The sequence below is a fragment of the Poecilia latipinna genome, unplaced genomic scaffold (genome assembly GCF_001443285.1).
Source record: "Poecilia latipinna isolate Pla-1442-1.1 unplaced genomic scaffold, P_latipinna-1.0 Scaffold42, whole genome shotgun sequence".
Taxonomy (NCBI): domain Eukaryota; kingdom Metazoa; phylum Chordata; class Actinopteri; order Cyprinodontiformes; family Poeciliidae; genus Poecilia; species Poecilia latipinna.
Window position 1 is genome coordinate 1 of NW_015112658.1, and position 25,922 is coordinate 25,922.

A 25,922-nucleotide genomic window follows, 5' to 3' on the forward strand; every position below is an offset into this window, starting at 1 on the left:
TAGTTATCTAAGAAATTCGACAACAATGATGATTTACCATAGAGGGGTGTATCATCATGACATCCTTGATTTTCTTTACTGGTTGTGTGACCAACTGTTCGACTGCATGTTTAGAAAAATAAACATCAGAACAAATTTTAATAATAAGAACCCGATTTCTTCTTTCTCCTTTCCTAATTAGAAATCCCAGAGTTTAGGTACAATAAATGAGATATTCAGTGAAGCTGCTTATTTATTCTCTTCTTTTCCACTTCTGCTTTCCCCCAGTCATTTTATTGAGCTTTTGAAAACAACAAATGCATTTAGTTTGATTTCCCTGCCTGATATCTGGCAGCTGCAGACCAAACTCCAGGCTATTTCCACTGAACTCATCCAGGTGGATGTTAAACTCTCCTTCCACCAGGAAATATTGTGCTTCTTCTCCTCCTCCATCTCATTTACTGTAGCTGCAGTGAACTGTGAGCAGCTGGTCGAGTCTCGCCTGTGAATGGCAGAAAAAAGGTTGCAGAAATTGAATAATAGCTGTCCTAATATTTGAAAATATGGATAAAAAAAATCTCGATAAAAACCTTTTGCCTGTTCATTCCTCCCCTTTCATGCATTTTTGTAGATTAGTTTTATACGCTGTGTCCTTCATACATGGCAACCAAAGGGAAGCTTTCAGCCTGGAAATACACTAAAAAACGGGTATGCACATCCCTTCAAGGGTCTTTTACAGTTGAAGAATCACTTTTTATTCTGTTCCACATTTCCCCGTAATCAATTCACGTCATCTGGCCATATTTTATTTAACACATAATTGTGGTGCTCTCCATCCGACGTCCCCTGCAGCTCATTTGTTCCCATGAAGGAAGAAAGAATTAGGAGCATGTGCCTCCTCTCTCCTTCACTCACTACGTCCCATGTCTGAAGCACGTGGCAGAAACAGGCCATCCATTACTGGACAGGTTCTGTAATCAATTCTTCATTTCACACAGCAGGGGGCTCATAAAAGATCAAGATGTCATGAAATAACCATCACACATGTAAAGATGAACATTTCTCCTTTATATATATATGCTTTCCACTGGTGTGACACATTTTCTTCCATAAAGCAAACTTTTTACTCCACTTTCCCTGTGCAAAACAGTTTGAACTCATCGGCCCCCAAGTCCTTATCACAGCCCCGTCCCAACTTTTATTACATACAGAGGAGAAAATTAAAATCTGGCTCTGTTTCTTCAAACCCGGGGGGAAACGCAGTGTAGACCCTGATTGTGCTGAAGAGGCTCATATAGAGAGCAGAGACTCAGCTGACAGCGCTCTAAATGGACATGTTTGACCGTGCACATTGCGAAGGCTGCTTTGAGAGCTACTCTGTGCACAAGTGGCAAATCCTGAAAGCCTAAAGCTGTCTGGACTGTAAATCATTGCATAATCAGTAATGAGTGCTAGGCACTGGCAAAAAGAAATTAGTTATACGGCATATAAATTAGTTATGTGGTATGGATGCGGGAGGTAAAAATAATACAGAAATGTTGGAAATCGTTTCATCTTAACTCAACAATTTATGAATACTCCTTTTTCATATAATGTGCATTTTGGAAACATCAGTACACTAAAACCATAACAGTTCTGTGAAAGGCAAACTGAGAGGGTTTCATGGTTGAAAGTGTCTCAGATTCAAGCTGTATTATTTTCAACCGTAAGGTTTTTATGCCACATTATTCAAAACAGAAAACAGCATGTTTATAATGATTAATGTTTGAAAGTAATGTTGGAGTACCTCAGAGTTCCACACTGGGTTCACTGCGTTTTAGTTTGTAATTAGTTTAATGGAGTTAACAACTTACATGCATAAAACAAGTGGCAGATTGAAAACACAAACAGGAAGGACACATTTGTTTAGTTTTTAATTTTAGATCGCTTTGCAGAACAGATTTAAAATTGCCAACACACTACCAGTTGTTCACTTAAGGAACTGAATATAGCTTAGAAAATATGTCAGCATCACCGGTGTTTTCCCCTGGCAATGTCCTGGTTCAGGTTTCCTGCAGTTTCTAAAACATCAAAAGTCACCAGTTGTGACAGAAATGTTTTCTACAGGACAGTGGACTTCAAAAGATTTCAGGCACGACAGTTAACGGACAGGTGGAGATACTGCTCATCATCCCTTTGTCATATTTCCCCGTTAAATTGTGCCATGAATAACGCTGAAACTCCAAAAATCTGAACTGCTTCCTGACAACACAATAAGTAATACAGATAGTATTTAACTGTTAATATTCATCCCATAATTATGAAGTTGGTCACTGCTGCTTGTTTAGGTCAGAATGCATGAAAAAAGCTGTAATGTTGTGTAGTAAGGAGAACCTAAAAGCTAGAGAAAGCAAGCGACTGGCTGCAAAGAAAGAGTGCTTGAGTTCAGTGAAATAAAGCCCAAAAACATACAAAAGTCCAAACAGAGGCAGCAGGGGGAAAATAACACGACAACACAGGAAGCACAAATGGGACTGACAGACGGCAAACTAGGAATGAATATAGAGAAGAAGACAAAGAAGATATGGCAGGCACAAAATGAACAGGGAGGAATAACGAACAGGGAGACTGATAGCTGGGACAACCGAGTTTTGGAGGGTGGATGGCAATAAATGGACCAAGGAAGAATAGATTATTAAACCAAAATAGCAAATCAGGACCAAATGCAAGACATGGAGTACCAAACGAACACGACAAAACCACACAATGAACACAAGTTCCTTTTTCTGTTGAAACATAAAAAGGGAAAGAAAAAAAAACATTCCAGCAGGGAATACAATTCAGGTTGATTGTAATCCTGTGAACCATCTAACCATCCAACATAGAGTGGAAGTGGCCTGAAGGTCACAAGATCTGATAAGAAAGCTTGGGAGGATCTACCATCAGGGGCCCAAAGGATGGCACAGAGACATACGCAACAAAAGGGAGTGATGCTGAGGTTGCAATTGGGCCAATTGGGTCATTTTGAACCGTCTAATGAAACACAGCGGCCTGGACAGGTGACCAAGCCTCAATTCTCTCTCAGATTTAAACAGGTACTCGACTCCATCTGTGAGCTGAAAAGACAGATTGTCCTTTAACCCCAAACACTACAGAAGTTGGCACATAAGGAGCCGGTCCCCAATCCCCTTGGAGAGCACATGGAGTTAAAGAGACAGCGCACATATAAGAAGTTCAAACAGGAGCAATTAGTACAGGTAATGAGTGGAAGATAGGAGGATTTCAGGCTGTGAAAGCCAGAATCCTTACAGGTTGGTAGATGACCAAAATGTTATCCACAGGTGCTTAAATATTTAGTTACATCTGTGTTTCTGGTTTTTGTCATTTCTTTATTGTTTATTTAATTAAATTCATACTTACTGAGTGTTACCTAATTGGCTTATTATTATTTTAGGCATTCAGATTTATATTTAAGGTTTCAGATGTGTGGTTTTCCTTCAGTTTATCTTTCACCTGCACTCAGGTTGTCCATCAGTTTTACATCATCTCATCCCTCAGCTGCTTCTACTTTCCTCTGATTAGCTCCACTGGTTTTCTTTATTACTTCCACTTCTCTCATTATTTAAACTCTCTGGTTTGCTTTTTCCCCAAACGGTTCCTTCTGTGACAGCTTCTGTAATTTGTTGTAATTTCCTCATTTTTATCTTGCAGTGGTTCGACAATAACCAATGGGTTATTTATTTATTATTTACTAAACATTTCATCATGAACTTCCCAAATTATTTTCTGGAATTTGGTCCAATTTTCCATACACGACAGCAAATCAATTTCTTAAAAAATCATACAATTTGATTTAATGGACTTAAAATAAATAGATTCTGTCTCTCGCAGTTGAAGCGAAAACTACAGACCACTTCATTCTTTGGGAATGAGGAAACATGAAATATTGAGAGTTATTTCCCCCCACTGTTTCAAATAATCCACTACTTAGATGCCGTATCTAAACCTTTAAATAAAAGCTGAAGTAAAGCTGTTTTTGTTGCATTTGCTTCCCCTTGTAGGAACTATATTCTGCAGAAACCTCGGCTTTGCTCACTTTTTCAAGTTGCAAACCCACTGACCTATTCTAAAGATTGGCTCAAGTAAACTGTGAATGACCCCAAAATGAAATCTTTTTCACTTGTCTGCACAACGACAATGATTGAAGCTGGTGTAGGCTGAAAAAGGGAACAAGTGGGGCAAGAAAAACACATTTTATTTCACATCAACGGCAGCATAACGGTCCTGAGACCATTATGTACTGATTCTTACTGCAGCAGTCAAATGTGACTATTGCTCTTCAGGACAAGCAAATTATCTGCCTGTGAAACAGATTGCATTCAGCAACACAAACTGCTGCAATTGCTACGGGAGGCTACATTAGACCTGTGACCATGAGAACAAAAAGCCCCTTTGGATGTTGACCTTTACTGTCCCCACTGTTTCTGTCTGATTTGACGCAGAAATGTGTTGCATTATATGACATGGCCATACAGCAGCCTAAGCATAGGGAAGAGTTTGTTCAAGTTTCAACAAGAATAGCCATTGAAGCACCAAATGATGAAAAAAAAGTAATTTTTTCATCTGTACAAAGCCTTCATTTAATTAGCTGTTTTAATGAAGTGTAGTTCGGTTTCAGAATTACCATTTTACATGGTGCCAATTTCAAGAATGTGCTCTGCTGCTTTCTCTCATTAGACGGTAAGTAAAGACACCAAATGTTAAATTATTCACGTCACGTCACGTCACTGATTGTTTGTGCTGTTTACATGCAGTCTTTCAAAACAAACCTCTTGAACTTTTTCATATTTTCCTCATGACTATCGCAAGCTGTCTGGGGTTTTAGGTGATGGATCATTTGCATGTTTGTGGAGGTAGAAAAACCTGAAAATGTTCAACATTTTTAATGAATACATATTTATAAACTGTGGCATGTGTCAATCTTTGATAAAGTAAAAAACATTTGAGCTATGTCTGCACCGTCTTATCTGGAAAAAAAAAATTCTTACCCACTTAAGTAGCTTAAGATTTTTTAGACGATCATGCAATAGAGTCTTATTTGGATTTACCTCTGGACTTTGACTACACCGTCCTAACCCGTCTTTAACATGGTTTCTTCAAGTATAGACCAGTACAAGCATCATTCAGTAACCTCTGACCAGCTCCCCTGTCTCTGTTACAGAAAGGTAACCCATATCTCTATGTCACAGTGGCAGTGGTGTGTTCAGGTCGCCATTTTAATTTTTTCACCACATACTGCATTTTACCTGTTGTGTCAGTCTTCAAATGGGGCTTCTCATGGCCTTCATTCAACTATTATTTCTTTTTTTCCACCACTCTTTCATGAATGCAGATAAAACGTTGTTTGATGGGATTTTACGTCTTAACCCTGCTTTGAACTTCTCCTCTACTTCCTCTCTGACCAGTCGACTGTGTTCCTCAGCCTTCGTGATGCAGTTTGTTCACTAATGTTCTTTTACAAACCCCTGAGGCCTTCCCAGAACAGCTGGATTTAAATTGGAATAAAATGACACACAGTTGGACTCTGAAAGCAACCGGTCATGCTCAATTTTACTTAGATGTATCAGAAAAATGGCGCCCGAGTAGCTTTTTAAGCAATATTTGCAGATTTTATTTGTAATATATATATATATATATATATATATATATATATATATATATATATATATATATATAAAACTTTTCTTCTGCTAGGAGGTCGTTCACTATTTAATGTTGGCAATCATATAAAATCCCAATAAAATGCATTTTGTGGCTGCAAGAGGACAGAAAATGAAAAATGTCTGGGTTGTGAATAGTCTTGGAAGCCACTGCATAAAAAAATCCTCTCCTGCTGTTCTGGGTATTAGGTTTTTTTTTTCTTCTTCCAGATAGACATTTTAATTATTTTATCTGAAGCAAAGGAATAAACAATGTTGCCTGCTATTTCTCTCCTTTGTGTGAAATTCCCCAGTGATTCTGGCTAAGTAAAATTCATGAAGATATTGATGGCAGTGCGCTGTAGTTGAGTTTGGGGAGTAAGAACACATACTGCCTGTCGCTGCTACGGAGTCCAAAAAGAAAAAAGGAAAAAACAAACAAACATAGACTTAATGTCTTTCTAATGTTTCAAAGCAACATGAACAGGCTGATGGTTCAGCCTGTTCATGTTGCATTGCAGCCACATGTATGTTTTCTCCATGTTTATGTCAAACAAAGAGGCGTCTGTACATGTGTGAAGGAAGCTGTGATGTTTCGGAATCATTAAAAAGTGCAGAATTTCACCCGCCAATAAAGAAATTGACTGACAGACAACCAACAGCTCTGTCCTCTTCCACAGTCAACTTAACCCTCCTTTTATCTCCTTTCATCCATCACATCTGTCTTCCTGTCAGTTTTATTATCTCTCTGTCTCTGTCCTCCAACACCTCCACCTCCCACCTGCAACCTCCTCTCTTTCTCTCCCTCTCTGCCCTTTCTATCCCTCATTCCCTGCCTCCCTCCCTCCCTTTTCATCTCTCGTCCTCCTCCTGCTGTGCTGTCTCCTCTCGCTCCCATTCCCCCTCCAGCTCTCACACTCATGCAGCATCCTTCCCTCACCTCTTCTACCTTCACACTCACCTCCTCGAGCCTCCGTCTGCCCGCCGCCCTCCTCTCCATCACCTAACACACATCATTTCTCGCCTCTTCCTCGAGTCTCGTCTCTGCCTCCTCCTCCTACTCTTCCTCCTCCTTCTCCTCCTCCATCTCCCGCTGGTTTTCCCTCCTTCTCACAACACTCTGCACCCACTATCCACACACTCATGCTCATTGGCACCCAAGGACAGAACAGCTTCTCGTCTGAACCGGCGATGGTTTGATCCTTTTGGCCAGACTTCTTGACACTGAGCTCAGCTGAGGAAGAGGACAAGGACAGAAAGAAGGCATGGAGCACAGCCACATCTTCCCTGTGTCCCACCACAATGGAAGCACCGGGGGATGCCCTCTCGGACCCCTGCCTGTTATCTACTACAGCGTCCTGCTCTGTCTCGGCCTGCCTGGTAAGAAAGTCTGCGTTGCTGCCTGCATCGCTGCTCTCTCCCAGAGTTACGCTTTGCATTGCGATTTGTTGTGCACTTGTTTGCGGGACTGAGTAAGACTGCTGTGCACCGCTGCACACACACGCTTGTTGATTTGTCACTCTGACCTTGTGGCTTGTCATGCATGCATATGCTTTATGTGTATTTGTTTCTACTTGTGCCTGTCATTCTATCTTTAGAGACTTAAAACATCACAATAAGCACAAAATTCCACCACTACTGTCTTTTTTTTTTTTTTTTTGAACGTCAGATGAGGTGTAAGTAGGTGCAAGCAGATGCTTGAGAAGTTGTGTGAGTAATCTTACTGGCTTGACCTCCAGGACAGGTGTGTGCTGCACGGCTTTTTCTTCAGGGAGCCGATTTGATAACACATCTGTCCTCCCTGTTGAATGATTAGTCCATTCACCATCGCTGTCAGACTCATTTACTGCCTCTGTCCCACTGCGTGATCCATGAGCAATGACTCGCTCTCACACGGGGAGGCAAAACGACGTCTGTGCATGTGCGAAACAGAGACACGGGGACTCTGACGGAAAAAAATTAGAGGTCAGACTAAAGATTAAATTTACTGATGTCTGAATGGAGGTCAGGGTTTCGATGTCAAAAACCTACCAATATACACATCCAGTTTACTTAGAGACACCAAGACATTAGAAATTTATGATTAAACAAAACTAATTTCCTGAGTGCTTACTGATATTTACTTCTCTTGCTGCTAGGAGAAACTTATGCTTATTTTATTGGGAATGTATGTGATCAACCAACACAAAGTGAAAATGAAATTGTTGCATGTTTTTAAGTATTTGTGTGGTTACATTTACTCTAACACCAGATCAGTGCAATCAACGTGCGTGGGTAGAATGGAAAGATTATGGCAAAGCTAACCTGTCAAGACTAAATTAACAACAGAAGAGGTCTATGGTGCCTCTGGAGGAGCTGCATAGATCTACAGCACAGCAGGGAGAATTTATCAACACGACAACCATTGATTGTGCACTCTACACACCTGGCTATTATCTAAGAGGAGCAGGAAGGAAAACATTGTTGAAGGAAAACTGTAAGAAGCCAAAGAGAAAATGTGTCAGACCCAAATAAAACTTTCTGACCTACATGCAAAACCCTCAAAAAACTCACCCAACTAATCACCAGGCATAGACCACCCCCCATATTTAAAACATGGTGGTGGGAGCATCTTGCTTTGGGGAGGCGTTACTTCAGCAGGGGCTGATTGGAGTTGATGGGAGGATGGATGTAGCTGGAGGGAAATTACAAATGCATGCCAAAGTTATGAACCAGTTATTACCAATAAACAGCTGTTGGTTTCATGCATAAAATCCCAGTGAAATTTATTGCAGTTTCTTGTTATAATAAGAGAAAAGTCAAACATTTCAAGGAGTTTGATTACTTCTGCAACTTACCCAGTATTTACAATTTTACTCAGCGAGTTTTGATGTCTCTCTCAACCAGTTGCTGCAGATTAGCAAATCTCCCTCAGATCTGATTGCTTTCCCTTGATAAAGATTGAAAATGAGACGCTATCACGAGCGTAAGCCGTTTCGGTCGGAAATAAATCTGCAATGAAAAGTCCAGCGCTTTTGTGAGCCAAGACTGCAGTTGCCCCAGAGATTAGCTGTCTTGTAAAAATAAGTCTTTCTTTCTGATCAAATCCTGGCTAATTATTTAAGTCAGGGGCCAGCAATTTGCCTCACTGTCATTTCTTTTGATTCTGCTGCCGGGTTGCCTTTAGAAATGCAACTAAGGCTGTTTATTTAATCACCTAGTAAGAGTAACCAGGGGAGAGCGAGGGAGTACAACAATAAGGTGCCTGAATTGATGGCTAAGTTAAGTGCAGCAAGCTGATATTTTGCAGCAGCGACTTGTTCAATCATTATGACACAGCTCATTCCACTCAAGCTGAATCATGAATGTTTCATGGGAGCAGCGTGCGCGAGAAGCAGCCGCATGACCTACAAACACACATGCAATAAAGCCTCTTTATTGACAGGAAACTATGATTCAGGTTTTTCATCAGCTAACTGGGGTCCCTTATGCATCCAAACACTGACTCAGAGCTGCATGTTGCGGTGCAGGCAGGGGTCACATCAGAAGTGGAGATTTGAGGTAAGAAGGCGCTGAGAGAGGGATAATGCATGTCAAGTCATGGAACAAAATAAATCAGTTCGACCAGTTCGAGGAAATCATAAAGTAGGAAATGCTGAAAATTAAAGGCCGGAAAAGGAAGGGAAGAAAAGGGCACAGAGAAGAAGAACATTGGTGTTAGAAGAGGGATCAGAGCGCTAATGGGCAGAGCGATGTAGCAGAAGTAGCACCTCAGAGCACTGAGAGCGGCTGAGATGACAGAGCTGAAACTAATTGCCGCGTTTTTAATTAATTGCTAACTTGAGCTTTCTGTTTGTGTCTCCACACGCCACACCACGCTACTGGAGACGGTGGAGACATGTGCAGGCAGGGCGAGCGGCGTAGTGAAGCTGTCGCTAACAGGTTGCGATTGTAGATGTGAGGGCCTGCTCCTTGGATTGTACGCCGTGTCTTAAAGCGCCGTGCGCGCCGTGCGCAGGAGGAAACCATTAGCTGATGAGCAACTCTACGGGACACGGAAAGAGTGTGATGAAGTTCCAGTCTCTCTTTGTGGTTCGACATTTCTGCACACAGTGTGCTTCTGGAAATTTTATCGCCAAACTCGTTTAAAAAAGGGAAATAAATAAATGAAGAATGTGCCAGGCTGTTTCAGCAATAATAACTCCCTCAACATTTATTAACACCCCTGGTAGAGATGAGTGATGTACAAAATACATTGATCTTTTTTTTTTTTTTTTGTCAAAGTGGCACAATGAAAAATGTAACTGAAACTTTTTGTAATTTATAATGTTACTTTTTATGGGAATTGTAACATTTTCAGCTGTAAAATTATTCTAGGAGCTAAAATATGAGGACAATGTAAGAGCATCATTCAAAAATAGATTTTTAGCTCTTTTGCTCTCATTCTTTGTAGAAGTAGCAGAGGGACTGTCACACCATGTGTGAGAGGCTAACATTTACTAATGTTTTAGCTTTCCTTTACCATCTTACGTTAGCGCTGTTAGCATCGCTAAACAGCAGGCTCCACATCTAGTCCTTTACCTGAACACTAAGATGTTCAAATGGTTGAAAAGCTAATTAAACTGCTACTTCTCTGCCTTCCTATTACTGGATATCCTTTGAGACGTGCAAACTGTCCACAGATGGTTGAAATTTCATATTCAAGCATATCAGATGTACGGATTTGTTGTGCAGAACTCCAGATTTGCATCAAGAAGATTCAGTTTCCTTTTGAATAGCTTGTTACATCTTTTGACTTTGTCTGACTTCATTTGAAACACCGTAATGATAATTAAGCCAGTCGTGACATGCGGTAGTGCGTTCTGTCTGTGTCAGAATGGACCCAGACCAGGTTCAAATATTAATTGAGACGTTGCTGCACTGACTAATTAAGATACAGGCTAAGCAACACATGCTGTTTGTCTCCCTGCATTACAGGGTGAGACATCAGGAAATCGTAACATCCAGCCACTGAAGTCTGAATATAAGGTGGTAAATGATGAACAGACAATGTTTTAGTGCCTTTTTTTCGATAACTTAAAAGTCTTAAATTTGACTGTTATACTATTACAAAAACTATCTTTTTGTAAAACTGACAATGTTGATGCCTAATCATTCGATGTGTAATTTAGGGAGCAAACATAAAACTGTGATACTAGGTAAAATAATTTCTGGAAGAGTGCGGGTAAGAGTCATAAAAGGGTGAAGGGAAAGGTTTAAAAGGTGCACGGGTGCTCTGGTGTGGAGGGAGATCATTTCAGTGACACGTGGGTGCTTTGCCTGCTTAACCCCCTCTTCTCTTTAAATAAAAAGGTTAAATGACTTGAGAAAATACAGCCGCACGTAGGAGGAGTGGAGGTGTTAAACCTGGATGAGCGACAGACTAATATAAAAAAAGGAAATCGGTTTCTGAGAGATGTGCTCCGTCCTTCTAAATCTGAGTTCTTTCATTTCTTTCAAATTACACACTTGATGCTCATTATTCTGTTTCCAGTGTCCTGCTGCTGAGGTGGTTTCGCACTGCAGCCTAACGATTTCACACCTTTAAACAAGTCTGACGTCGCTGAAACATTCAGGCTATCAAATTGCGTCTCTCCTTTTCTTCTCCCATGAAGTCATGCCCGATTTGTTTCTCTTTACAGCTGCAGGTGTCTCCCCAATTTAAAGGATCAGACTGTGAAATATAGTTAAAACAACCAGCCCTGCTAAAGTGAACATTTCTCCAACTAATTGCACAAAAAGTGATCCGACCCTGCACAGTTGTCACGGCTCTGGTGACTCCTCCAGAGGCTGACTGGTGTCTGAGCAATCTGGACAACATCTCCTCCCACGCCCACTTACCCGCCCGCTCAAGGGGAAAAGGTCGGGAGTCGTCAGCGCCAACAACCGCTTCTTCTTCCGCGCCGCGGTGCGGGCCAAGTGTCAGCCGCTACTTAATGAAGAGATGGGCTCCATCGATTTTCAGTTTGAACTATCGATCCATCAATCTGCACCCGTGACGGGGCATCTGGAGCGGGATGGTGTCTTGTTAATAGATGCTATCACTCTCGAAGCAGGGTTTGAAATTGGTTGAGATAAGTCGAGATAAAAAGGGGGAGCAATAACAGATTGAGCGTTGCAAATGAATAAATTAGGTAGGCTGAGATTGGAAACAGAGGTTTGTTCTAGAAAAGGAAAAAAAAAAAAAAACCCGACGAGGGAGGTGTTGTTTGAGGCAATAAATCAGAGATCTGCTGTGACAGATCCGACTTTGTTTGGCCAGCTGACACAGAAAACTCTGTCACAGCTGCTGGAAATGCACCAAGCTAAACCTCTGTATTTGTTTGTTGGTTTTCACAGCAGTAGCAATGCGAGGATGATAACAGAGATCTGGAGCTTATTAAGCCATTCGCTTTCCTCTTTTCAGTCAATCTATGTTTATTTCATTTTGGTTTTACCTCGACGCTCTGCTTTATCTGCATTGCTTCACCTGTAATTTATTTTTTGTTTGGATGAAATTATTGAAAAATTGAGCTAACCTTTGATTTAGAGCCCATAAAAATCACTAAGCTGGCACTTTTCATGCATATCAAATAGGTAGTTTTAACAATATTTATAGTGTTGGTTCTGATTTTATCTTTTGTGTTGCAGTATTGTACAAAGACCTCATGTCAATACTTATTTTGTTTGAATATTTTCATTTCTTTTGCTTTAACTCTTTTTTTTCCCTCGTTGGAGCATTAATATCACATCCCGTATTATTATTTACAACATTTCTCTAAATGTCTCTGAATTATCTGTATTCCTCTCCAGCCACTTTCTCCTCTGACTGTCGTTTGCAGTTTTTGCACTCCCTTGATTTGTTGATTCAGCATTGGATCATTCGTTAATGTCTCAGTCAAGGCCTGCTGTTTTCAGGATTTTTAAACAGTTCCTGCAAGCACTTTTTGTTTCCAAGTCTTAAGCATCCCCTTGATCCAGAAGTGTGACTGTTCTTAAACGAATAGCTGCTGAGGTGAGCAGGCAGAATACTGCATCAGTAGTTTGATGCAGCAGCTTCTTTTCTCCCCTCACAATCTGTAAAATATTCTTCAATTTCCTGGCTCGACACAAATCTCTGCTCCCTTTTTTTTTTGTGCTACCCCCGTCACCACTCAGCCCACATGTTAAACTTATCTTCAGATTAAAATATTCTGCACCGATATCGCTCCATTTGCATGCGATGAAAGCATATAAATCAGAGTTTAAACTCTGAATGAAAGCTTTTCAGTGGGTTTGCACTGAGGACGTGCCCCTGGTTTTGCTCTGAGGATTTAATAGATTGCCCCGCTTTATGTCCGCTCTGACACTTAAGAGAAGACAAAAGGGAAACGGTTGTCATCAGGAACAAAGTGCCTGTGACCTTTGAAGCCAGCTTTGATATTCACTTCCTCTCTGTCTTTCGCCTCCCTTCTCCCCCCCCCCGACAGTTCTCTTCTGCACCTCTTTTTGTCTTCTTTAGTACTTATAATCCTACCTCTCATTCCCTCTTATTCACCTGTTCTCTCCTTAATTCTGCGACCTTCATCAGAACAAGGTTTTCTTCTCTTCCTCTTTTGCCCTTCTTTGCTCTTCGTGGCATCCAGTCATGCTGCCAAGCTGCAAATTGCTCCAAATAATTTCCAAATGATTTCTTTCTTCTTTTCTGTGTTTGATACGAGAGCCAAGAGCAACCCTCAGTCACTCATGTTTCTGACTTTGGTTTTTCTGGATTGAACGGTGCAGGGTCATATGTCGACAGCCCGCCTCTAATGGCGGGATGAGTCAGCCTCGTTACACGCATCAGGAAGCACGCTGTGTCTTCTCCCTTCCTGCTACACAACGTCAATGGCCATGGATGTCCTTATAATGTAGAGCAGCAGGGGGAGAGGAGACACAAACACCCACCTTGACAAATGCACAATCAAAAGCAAAATGAGGTCTGATAAAGCCCGTGTTTTATTTTTCCTCTCAGTTGGAGATGCTTTGGTTTTGCTTTTTTTTTTTGTTTTTGTTTTTGTTTTTTTAACTAAACAAAGAAGGTGAAACTTTGGATTCATCAATCTGTGAGAATGATTTGTGTGTAGCGCCTCGGCTTTCCCCGCTGAGACAAACCTGGCCTCTGCGCCAACATCCCTGCTAAATGCCAAGCAGATCCACAAAGACAACGTAAAAAAAAAAAAAAAAAAAAAAAAAGGAATCAATTGAAATGGATGGGCAACCCCGTTGCAGGGCGGCTGCAGCTAAATGGAAAATGTCAAGCTCGCAAGAGATCCCTTTTGTTCATCTGTAGAGGGCCCCTGCTGCAGCCCAAACAGAATAACGTGCAGGCAGGGACAGTAAATATCTCACATTTCCCCATTTTATGTCACTTCAACTGCAAGTGCTCTGATAGATGGAGATACTACAGAGAGAGAGAGGATTTGAAATGTACGGTGCACAAACCCGAAGTAGCACAAAATTGTCCAGTTTCATAAATAAAAATCTGGAAGGTGTGAGGTGTATTTGGTATTCATCCCTTCAGAGTCGATACTTTATTGAACCAGCTTTTGCTGCAATGACAGCAACAAATCTGGAGCAAACATGTCAAGCTCTGTCAGATTGGATGGAGATGGAGATTGCCCGTGGGCATCTGTTTAATTGGATTTTTTTTTTTTTTTCTGGGCTTTCACTTTTTAATGGGTGAACATTCTTCAACCCACATCGTCATGTTGTAACACGGCTGTATGTTCAGGGTCTTTGTCCTGCTGAAACTTAAACCTCTGCAAACTCAAGGCTTTACTGAGTAAAAGGTTTTCTTCCAGGATTGCTACCTCCATTTATTTAATATTACCCCTGACCACTGACTGCCACCATGTTTCACTGAGATGGTTTGTTCAGTGAATACACAGCACTTTGTTTACAGGTTGCATACGACCAGAGCACCTTTTGCCACATGTTTGCTGCATCCTCTTTGTGACTTGTGGCAAACTGAAATGCAACATCTTACAGCTTTCTTTTTGGCATTCCTCTCTACAGGCCAGATTTGTGGAGTGCACACCTAGTTTTCCTGTCAGTATTTTCTCCCAAATGACCTGTGGCACTTTTAGCAGCTGTTCTGATTGATGCTTTGTTCACCCAGTCTGTAGGTTTGGGTGGATGCTTATGTGGACTTGCAGTTGTTATTCTCTTTCTGCTTTCAGACAATGGACTAACGAAAGTTTGGGTTATTGTTTTATAACGTATCTATGGTCTCCCCAACTTTCTCCTTTGTCTGTCTGTTGTGTCTATTGATCTCAATGCTGTTTGTTCATTAATGTTCTCAAACAAACCCCTGAAGTCTTCCCAGAACTGTTGGATTTCCACCGAGACTAACGAACACACACGTGGGCCCTATCTACTTAGAAGTGTGGCTTCTGAAGAATCGTATGCGACGGTTGTCAGAGAAAAGGGGTGTGAATACAAATACAAAGTAATAATTTTATCATTTCTAAAAACTAATAAAAACATGCATCATTTTCCTTCCATAATTATGTTCTGCTTTGTGTTAGTTTGTCACATTGAGGTGTGTGGATGTGACAAGAGCTTTTCAAGGCTGTTTAATACAAAATTAATACAAAATTACATGGATAAAAGAGTCATCCTATTAGCTTTGAGGATATTGGATTGAGTTTTTGTTACATAACAACCAACAATGACTCTTTACATAAAATCAAATATGTTGATGAGACACTAAAAAAAATCCCTAATGATCCATCATATAGTGTATTGAGTCATTTGTTGCATCAGAACAACCATTTTATTTGATTAGTCAACCAAAGGACTTGACACTATTATCAAATCTGATAGGAAGGAAGTAATCAATGAAATTATGATTAACCTTTTTTTCTTCTTCTTGTTGTTGCTTTGCCATCCCTGTGGCAAAGTGCTGTCAAAGTCCCAAAGGATGATACCATTTTAAATGCAGAAAACTGTGAAAAAGGTTTAAATCACACCTAATTTATTCATGTTTTGATGCCGAGGGAGCCGGTTGATGTATAATCTTGTAAAACGGTCTTAACCAGAAAGAAGATATGTAAAATTTGTTCTGCAAAAGAAAAATTAACAGACACAGCCCATGAGAAAAAGAGTTCCACCTTCTGAATTTCATTTTTTTCTTCTCTCTTGTGTCGAAACTTGACAAAAAGCCAGCAAATACCTGAAGCATGACTTAAAGGAGATATGACTTTCTGAAGTTTTAACATTTCTTCTTTTGTTCTTCACATGTCCTTTATCTTTAATTGTGCAGCCACTGCCAAATAAGTTGTGACCAAGGACAAGCATTGGACATAACATCAGAATAAAAGCTGCCAACAAAAACTTAATTCAGTATTTTTGTGAAAGAATTATGCGTGAAATACACCTAATTACTTTCCAAATCAAATGTGGAGTGCAGTCATGTTATATCTGTTAGAAACCACAAAAACATAACCAAAATACTTATTTTTAATAGAATACAGCAACATTTTATGAAAAAAAATATTCAAATCTTCCAGAAAACTCAGTGCTAAAGATGATTTTCCATATCCTTTTCTTGATATTAACCAAGCTGGAGGGTGCAGCATTCAGTAGCCCTTTATGTATTGGTGTGCTAAATCTTCCAAACAGCTTCGGCATGTCATTTATGGTTATTGATAGATCAGACCCTAATGAATTGGCTCGTCTCTGACGATCTGTTTGTGTGCACATGTTCAGAGTCCAGCACTTGCTGATGTGTGCGCACTCTGCTGCACAACCTCCCAGCCTTCCAAGCACATCTTTAATCATTATCCAGAGCCATCTTTGTAATTTGTAATCACTGGATAGTGGCTGAGGCTGTGAAGTGTGATCTCCCAGACTCCAAGCTGCCATATTTAATCCAATCCCAGATGCATTATTGCAGACAGGGACACGATCACACAAGCTTGCATGTACAGTGATGGCTGCTAAGTGGATTAATGTCTCTGAAGCTGCAGTAGGATGTCAGAAGTGTCTCTGTTTGAGGTAACTCACTGGACATGACTTGACACGGTGCCAACAGGTTGCATTGAAATATTCGTCTTATTCACTGAAAAGAGGACAGGTACAGTACTTACAGTGTTTTTGTTAGCTGGGCAACTGAAGCACAAGTTATCATTTTAAGGTATTTATGAATTTGTTTGTAAATGTTTGTGAAGAAAAAAAAATCCAAAATTGTAATATTTTGAAATTCTTTATACATCCCACAAAATGGTTATACCCTTTCACAGTGAATTGCACTTAAATAAGAGCCAATACGCCATTTATATCGCAATGAAATTACTAGGCTACCCTCAGTTGTTATGAAAGTGCTGAATCAAAAATGACTTAAAAGAAATTTGACTGTCCTTAAAATTGTAGTGACTTCATAATTTCTGACATCGGTACATTCGTACATGTATATCTTGTTTCAAAAGGTTGATAATCTCAAAACTCAGCCCAGTACTTGAGTCTGTTTATTGCTTTGTTTTGGGCCATCTTTATGCTATTGGGTCAAGCGCTACTTGGCTTTCATTTTTCACAAATGTCCTCACATTTTCATTTACACAGACGTAGAGGCTTCTTACAGCCAGCTTTGAAGGTAAACTCACGCATACTGCCTGCCCTGGGCATGTTGGCAGTTGTTTTTAATGCCCTCCATTTTTTCAAATTGTTTTGAGACCTATTTAAGTCCCTTATCTAATAATAGACAATTAAACTGCTACAATTTTCTTTCTTATGGCTTCAAACAGCTCTACAGCTGTCACAATGGTGTTCGTTTTCGCTTCAACAGTCAGGATTACGTTGACTGTCGAAGCAAAATATTTAAGTATAAGGAATGAGTGGCTTTCAAAATACTTAGTAAAGGTCCTCCAATGACACTCACCTAATATAACACCTGTGTGGGATTTAACCATTTTAAGTGTGAATAAATGTGGAGGTGTTCCTCTTATCAATTGTATTTTTCATCCTATTTTATGAAAAATGTAAGGCTTTCCGAGTGTTTTCTGATTTTTTTTTTTTTTTCAAAAACTCTTAATTTACCAACACCATCTGACCTACGAATGCAAGGTAGATGCAAATTGGCCAAAGATCTTTGTCAACATCAGTGAAAATGTTTAACGATTATTTCTGGGTGAAACCATCGATCCGAAGGTGAGGCAGACTGGGGGAGGTGGCTTGACTTTGAGCTTCATTTCAGAAGCTAAATCACAGGCGAATGGACGGCAGACAGTACTGCCAAGACTGTGAGGCTGCATGTTGCCCTTGTCACTGTGTTGTGACTTTACTCCTGATTGGAGATAACAATCTGGCCAAAGGGAGATGCAGTTGCTCCTGGAATTACCCAGCAGGTGTCAATGAAGCGAAGAATCAGATAGGAGGAACCAAGACAGACAGGGTTGGCACACTTTAAGCTTGGCAGAATATTTTTTTTCACTTGTTCATATTAAAATTGCTTGCATGCTTTTGTTCTGTGCAACTTGCGTCAGTGTCTGCAGCATTTCTGTCGCCGTTAGCTGCTCCTGCATTTCTGTGTTGTTTATTGCTGGCTGTTTGCAATCACCAGAGTCCACTAACAATCAATCTCTCTGTTTCCCTCCCTGCCCTAACCTATACCCATTTCTTTTCCACCTTCACCACCATTTTCCCAATTCCTTCAATCACCCTCTTGCTCACCACTCCCAGCTAACATCCTGACTGTGGTTATCCTGTCCCAGCTGGTGCTGCGTCGTCAGAAGTCCTCCTACAACTATCTCCTGGCTCTGGCTGCTGCTGACATCCTTGTTCTGCTCCTCATTGTGTTTGTTGACTTCATCCTGGAGGATTTCATCTTGGCTTCCTTCCTCCCTCCATCCATAAACAACGCAGTGCAGGTTCTGGAGTTCTCTTCAATCCACACCTCCATCTGGATAACAGTGCCTCTCACCATCGACCGCTACATCGCTGTTTGCCACCCACTTCGCTACCACACGGTGTCCTACCCCGCTCGAACACGCAAGGTGATATTTGCGGTGTACGTCGGCTGTTTGCTATCTGCCGCACCCTACTACTGGTGGCCTGAGTTCTGGCACAGTCTACCCGGGGTGGGCAAAAGCGATGAAGGAGGAGGAGGCGGAGGAGAAAGCAGCAGAAGAACAGTGGCCGAGCACGTCCTAGTTTGGGCTCACTGCGCCACCGTCTACCTCCTTCCCTGCACCGTCTTCTTCTCCCTCAACACCGGCATCGTGCGGAAGCTGCGAAAGCGCCGCAACTGCTTCAGGTTGCGTGGCTATTCCACCGGCAAGACCACCGCCATTCTCCTCGCCATCACCTCTGTTTTTGCAGTTCTGTGGGCTCCGCGCACCGTCTTGATCCTCTACCACTTCTACTCTCCGCCACCCACCTCACAAAGCGCCGGCCGCCTGCTCCACGTGCTCACCGACGTGGCAAACATGCTTGCGCTGCTCAACACTGGCGTCAACTTCTTCCTCTACTGCTTCATCAGCAAGCGTTTCCGGGCCATGGCGACCAACATGCTCCGAGCCCTCATCCACTGCCGGAAGCAGCCGAAGCCATTTTACGCCAGTCACAACTTCTCCATCACAAGCAGCCCTTGGATTTCGCCAGCCAACTCTCACTGCATCAAGATGTTGGTGTACCAGTACGACAAAAATGGAAAGCCCATCTGCATCTCCTCTTGAGTCCACACCTACCAGCAGTGGTCCCTTGAATCTTTCAGGCAAACTGTGGCCACATGGGACTCATTGAGGTCACACAAGTTTATCCTGTTAGCGATAATAAAATAGATGGCTCAACAGGTGCAATGCACACATCAGATGCATGGTGCAAAATTTCAAAGCCTCTTGTGATCAACAAAGTTATCATAAAGCAGCAAACAGCATCAGTCAGATGCTGTTTGGTCCCTTCGTGCAAAAAACACATCTGCTGAGGATTAAACTTTAGGACAGATGAAAGCATATCACCACCATCGACCCGTGAAAATGAGCCGCCATTTGCAAAACATAAAATAACAAAACAAGATGATGATGAGTCCTTGGTGAATCATCAAATATGTTTTGGTCATGGATGGTCCTTCGTGTTCATGGCAGAAAATGAGGAAGAGCTTTTAACAGATGAGTCTTTTATCTGTTGGGGAAATTGTTGCCGGTCTGACCCCTGCACATCTCACCTGTGGGGGTGATTCACTCAGGCACAACCGCAGACAGACTGCCCACTGCCCACGGTCGTGACTGTCTCTGTCCAGAAATGTAAAACAGCTCTGTCATTTCCATTTTAATATGCAGAGGAGTCTCAAATGCATTTTAAACAGGGCTCTTACGAAATGAACAACACGTTCTGACTCTTCTCCTGACTGTGCTGTGCTCATAGTTCGCCTACACATCAACGCTCACGTCAGAACTCAACCCTGACCATCACTCGACGAAGGAGTTTTCATTCCTCTGTTTGTTGGTGAAATATTTACTCATGGTAGAGATGACTGTTACTGTAGCTTTGCAAAAACACAAGAAAAGAAATGTGACTTGGTGTCAGTGTAGCACTGAGGTATTTTTAAACTAGTTATCACCTTTTCCATTATTAGAATGAGGAAATTTCTGCAACCAGGAGATAGTCCTCTATTAACTATTAATGGTCCTTGATGACTTACTGTTAGCCATCATCCAGATGCATTTAATGAAAGCAAATTAAGATGTCTTTAACCCTTTATCTTTCCAGGAGACCAAGACAGAGAGAGGTAGAGAGGACTAGATATTCTGCTCTCCCTTCCTGTTGGTTTGTTTTCCCCCATCTAAAGCTGTCTGTCCCATTATGCCACGCTGAATCCGGTCTCAGGGCCAAAGTGACGCATTTGAGGTCTCGTCATTCTGCTACTTGCTCTACACATTTTACAGCAAACCATAACCACATTAACTGCATGCCATTGTTGGTTTGTTGAAAGAACACATTTAAATAAAGACATTCCCATTTCTTTTCTTTTTTTCTTTTTTTTGCTGTATGGCCCAAAGACAGCAGACTGAGATCAGTGCACGTTCATCCTTTAACCCTCCATTGCACATTATTAGGGATCATCTATCTAATGAAGCTCTGCTGAAAGGCAGAGTTCTACTAAAACATGTCTAAAGGGATCAGACACATTAAGCTTTTTCTGAGCCTGTAGCTGATCTGAGCATATTTAGGAGACAAATAAACTCCTATTTAGCGCTTCGATGTCTGAGACACTTCAAGAAGCGTTACTTCGTTTTTGTTTGTACTCTTTAAACAAGACCTTCTAAAGGGTTCCTACATATTTCTCCACTCATAAGTATAGATACAAGAGTTATCTAAAAATGGAAGATAGAGCAACGGATGGATGGATAGATGGATGGATGGATGGATGGATGGATGGATGGATGGATGGATGGATGGACGGACGGACGGATGGAATTTGTAGGCCACTGAATCGAGATTGAAGTCTTAAAATTGAAACAAATGTTCAGACTATTTTCTCTTTTTTTCCTTTTTTTTTAAATGAAAATCAAATTCCCTACACTTCTGCAGATATTTGAAAGCTAGAATCCTGTGTGTAGGAGAGATGGGATGGAGTGGAAAATAGTAATCTTGTACCAGGTCAGCTTCACTGCCGGAGTAAATGATTGTGGCAAATGATTAATTTTGACTTTCAAATCGAGTAACATAACGATGAATAAAATATGACCGTTTGCATAGTAACTACCGTAGTATGAAGATTTTTAACAGTTGGAAATGCTTTGTTTGATCAACAGTATATACACGAGCAAAAACTAAATAATATAATTTTTTATGTATTTATTTATTTATGAAAAACTTTACACCCTTATCTTGATCCCTGCTGTATATACTTTGAAAAAAATACCAGTTTTACTTTACATTTTATTCAAAATAGCATATAAAAATAATGAATACACTTTTTAGTAAACAATAGAAAAAATTACGGAATATAATTACTGATGTTATTTTGACAATCTTTCTTTAGTATTGTGCTCCAATGCCTTCTTCCCATCCAAAATGGTAATGTCACTACTGGACAGTAATTCTTTGAATTTAAAAGATTACTTTAGACCTAAATCAGTCACGGTAATTTTTTTTTTTTAAATTTTACTATTATCTTGCATTTGTTTCAATTCAAGTACCATAATGATTGCCAGTAGAGGTTGGACTGCACTATGTTTATAAAAGATTTAAGAGAAACACATGATGATACCTTTGTCTGTGATTGAAAGTCTGATTTTCTGAGCTAAAAATCAGCTGAGTTGGTTCAATTACAACTTCTCTTTGTCACAAGCCCAAAACTCAACATGCAATATGGCTCCTCCATGTACAAAATAATAAAAAAGCTGCTGGATTTAAGATTTTTTTTTGCCGTCCTACTTAGCGGTGTACATAGTATTATAGCGTAACCTGTGGGAACAATCAGATCTCAGGTTTGGATTTAGTTTCTATACATCTGTGTCCAAAATACTGACTTAACTATGTTGGCTCAGCTGCCTGAGAAAATGTTAACATCCAAAAGATGTACTAAATTATATTTTACAATGTTGCAAGCTAAGCGCTAAGTTTATGTATGAAATAGGAGAAATGTAAGTCTTCTCTGTAAGTCTTCTCACACAATTAATGTAACCAAACTGAAGTGCTACAAACAAAATTACCAGCAATCAAAACAGATAGCAATCACGCCGACATTAGCTTAGCAGCCTAATGGTGCTGCACAAAAACAGAAGAGATTCGTTCCAAACAAATGATAAAGCTATGCTCCTGATGCATCGTCAGGACAGTATCATAGCTTAAACTTTTAATATTGGAGAAAAATATATATATAAAAAAAAAACCCTGGAGAAACAGCAGTTAGGACAAATATTGGTTACTGTACAGAAAAAATCTACTAGAGACCTGAGAATCAATGGTGAGTAATTGAAGTTTGCACAATCACAGGGCTGATGTCGACCATATAATACCGATGAAGTTTTGGTATTATCTGCACTTTATAGTTAGTTAATTGTCAAGCTTAAAGAAAGCATTAAGTTAATCTCATTAACGCACACTTGAACGGGACTAGCGGTATTAGCAAATGTCTAATCTTAAACGTCTGAGGTCGTCAAATGTTCCTGACAGGAACGTTCCTAATCACCTCTGTTAGTGAAATGCAGAGAAATACATTCTTATTGAAATGTTTATAATTAAACTGATCCGAGAATTAGGATTTCTAAGGCTTTACTACAGTATTAAAAATAATAAAAATAATAAATAAGGACATTTTCACACGTTAAATTTAAAAAAGGAGAAACAAGAATTTGTATATCAATCTAACATAAGATAAAACATCTTAAATGATTAATATATATATATAGACTGAAGTAATTAGTCAAGAGGTCCATGATAATAGGTATAGATGTAGAACAGGTTGCCAACATTGTGTCTAAAGATATTTTTGCATTGAAACTGATTTGAAAATCCTTCCTTAGCAGTTTTACTGCAAAGGCTATTAAAAAATGAAAGTTGTTATTACAGAGGAAATATTTATATTCACCTTTAGATTGAAAGGAGACGTAGTTAGCAACTATTACCTTGCAGGAACCGATTTTCTTATTTACCTAATTTTGAAAAACCTCCAATATCCCGCTTTCTGCTGCTCACAAGCCTAAAACGGGCTTGTCTTCTGCAAATTTCCCACTTTTTTGTGCTTCACTAATTGATTTTCTCCACAACTGCGAACTGAATGAATGATTGGCGATTGCCATCTGTTTCTCACCTCCTCCATCTCATTCCTCTTTTTCCTGCACGTTACGCCTTAAAGCCCTCGCTCAAAGTTAATTTCTCAAGTGTCCTCTTTTACTCCTTCACTGATTACCTCGGAGTCTTTCATGCTATGGGCGCACTAATGATTTTACTCCATGTTTTGTCATCAGAAAATTGATGCCCGTTATTGAAGACCATGAGGGGAAGCCAGTGGATGTTGTGCATTATTTAATGGAGATGAATGACCAGCGGGTCAATAACCAATAATCACTCAGTGAGCTCCTTAACTACCCCCCACTCTTCCCCGGCACTGAATGTAATGGAGCTAAAATATGTGCTTTATTTTAATCAATACTGCTAAATGAGCAGGTTGCGGTCATTAGGAAGGTAAAATTGCGGAAACATTGTTTCTGCCTCGGCCCTGAGGAGCTGGTGCCAGATCGGCGTTGCGCTGACATTCATTTCCGCGTCCAGCTTTTCTCTCATGTTAATGTGACATTTGTGAGGGACTCGCACCTTAATGCCATGCTGGAGGCAGACATGCTGGGAAACCAAAACAGTGGTTAAGTGTAACATCCAGCAGTCATCTCCACTCTGCAAGGCGAGGTCTCTCATAGAGGATGGGAACAAGTGTGGGAGGGGAGGTCATTGCCAAGAAATATTTCCCAGTATGAGGGGAAAAAAACAGGGGCTTTATATTTTCTGGAGCCTGATATTAAGAAGATAACCAAGCATAGATCAATGAGAGGGGTAAATTGTATTTTCTCTCCTACACATCCTCAGTTTCCTCTCTTTCTCTCTCTTCTAGCTCAGCTCCTCAGAGTGAGTGACTGTGTGCGTGGGTGAACAAGTGTACGCACAAATAAAGCTTGTCTTAGACTGAAGCTTTAAATCAGTTTGTGCCATAGAACTAGTAACATATAAAACCTATGACGTATTTAATATAAGACGAAGATGAATACACACAGCACACTGTCATTGTTATATATACCTGAATGTGCAAATGAAGCTTCTTGCATTTCAGTTCAGTGTTTTATGGGATTGTGATTTTCTACAGAAGTACTTTCTTTTTATTTCTCTCCATGGCAGTATTTAAAACTGTTTTATGTGACTGTACAGGCTTGCATAATTAAACATTTTTTTCAGCCTCATGAATGTATCAAAATGTATTACTGTGCTGTATAGAGTATGAAGTGAATTATTGCCTCAAATTTTTTGAATAAAGGAATAAATACAAATTTGTCTAAAGGTTGAGCTGTTGGTGAAATGTGTCTTTGTGTCTCAGTTCAATAAGCTATTCTACAATTAGCATAGAAGATGTTTTTTTTTTTTTAATCACACGCAGTCATACAGTAGGCAGACAATTATGGCTAATAGTGTTTTTTTTATTACTTTTGATTCATGTCGCTTACAGCTGAAGCCAGATATTTACATTTACTGTTTGAAAAAGACACACAATCCATTTATTTCTCACGTCAAGACATTAAATCAGTTTAAACTCTTACTGCTTTTAGTCAGTTTGCCAAATCCAATAATAATCAGAGAACTGCCTCTTGTCCATTTGAATGCTTGGGTCCAAGTTAAACTTCATGGCTGCCCTCTTGAATGCTTTCGTTGTCCCCTGCACCGTTTTTTATTATTAAAAGTTTGAAAAGAGCTGGCAGATTTAGACATAAACTTTATTTTTTCTTTAACTATATGGTAGGAACTTGCCATCCTTTTGAAACAAAAACCCAAATACTCAGCAGATTTAGACATAAACTTTATTTTTTCTTTAACTATATGGTAGGAACTTGCCATCCTTTTGAAACAAAAACCCAAATACTCACGTCATAAGTCCATTACTTCTCCAATTTACAATCAGTTTCAGGAAAGGTAACTATGATGATTAGAAACAAGAGCAGGCGTTTTTGTCAGTGATAAATGTAATTATTTGGACAGTGTTGACTCAGCCGAGCGCAAAAGGAGAAAATCATCTTCATCAGGTGACGCACACACAAACAGCACTGTGCTCGGCAAAAATCATATTAGATTTAAATTGAAGCAGCAACACATTTTTTTTCACCTTTCAAACAACATCCACAGGCAGAGTCAGCCTCTCTTATTACCATATTCACAGCCAGCCAGTTGTTAATCACAGATCTCAGGATAAACCAATTAACACCTCTTGCAAGGGAAGAAATTCTGCTATTTTCGAACATTATGCACAAAACGCCAGCAGTAAAATAAAAGAACATTTGTCTGTTTCAGAGAGACAACCTTTCACAACCCCCTTTTTTTTTCAATAAACCCACATTATTGTAGATTATATGAGCTGAGGTCACTGTGCTTTTCATCTCAAGGTAATATAAAATGGGTTCATCTGATAAATGTCCTGTCGACTCCAAACCAGGAGAGGCTCTTGCTTCTCTGTAAGGAGAAAAACAAGGAGAAAAGAGAGAATGAGAGGGGGAGGTGGAAAAAAATTGAGGAAAGATATGTGGCTTCATGTGTGTGTCTGCGCTT

At 40.2% G+C, this 25,922-nt stretch overlaps 1 protein-coding gene across 1 annotated transcript; it reads left to right on the plus strand.

The window, feature by feature from the left end:
- Positions 1-6,510: 6,510 nt before the first annotated feature.
- Positions 6,511-21,074, plus strand: gpr139 (G protein-coupled receptor 139). Its single transcript, XM_015047907.1, has 2 exons — positions 6,511-7,037; positions 18,354-21,074. The coding sequence occupies exons 1-2, from the start codon at positions 6,923-6,925 to the stop codon at positions 19,346-19,348; spliced, it is 1,110 nt and encodes a 369-aa protein (XP_014903393.1). The 5' UTR covers positions 6,511-6,922; the 3' UTR covers positions 19,349-21,074.
- The last annotated feature ends 4,848 nt before the right edge of the window (positions 21,075-25,922 follow it).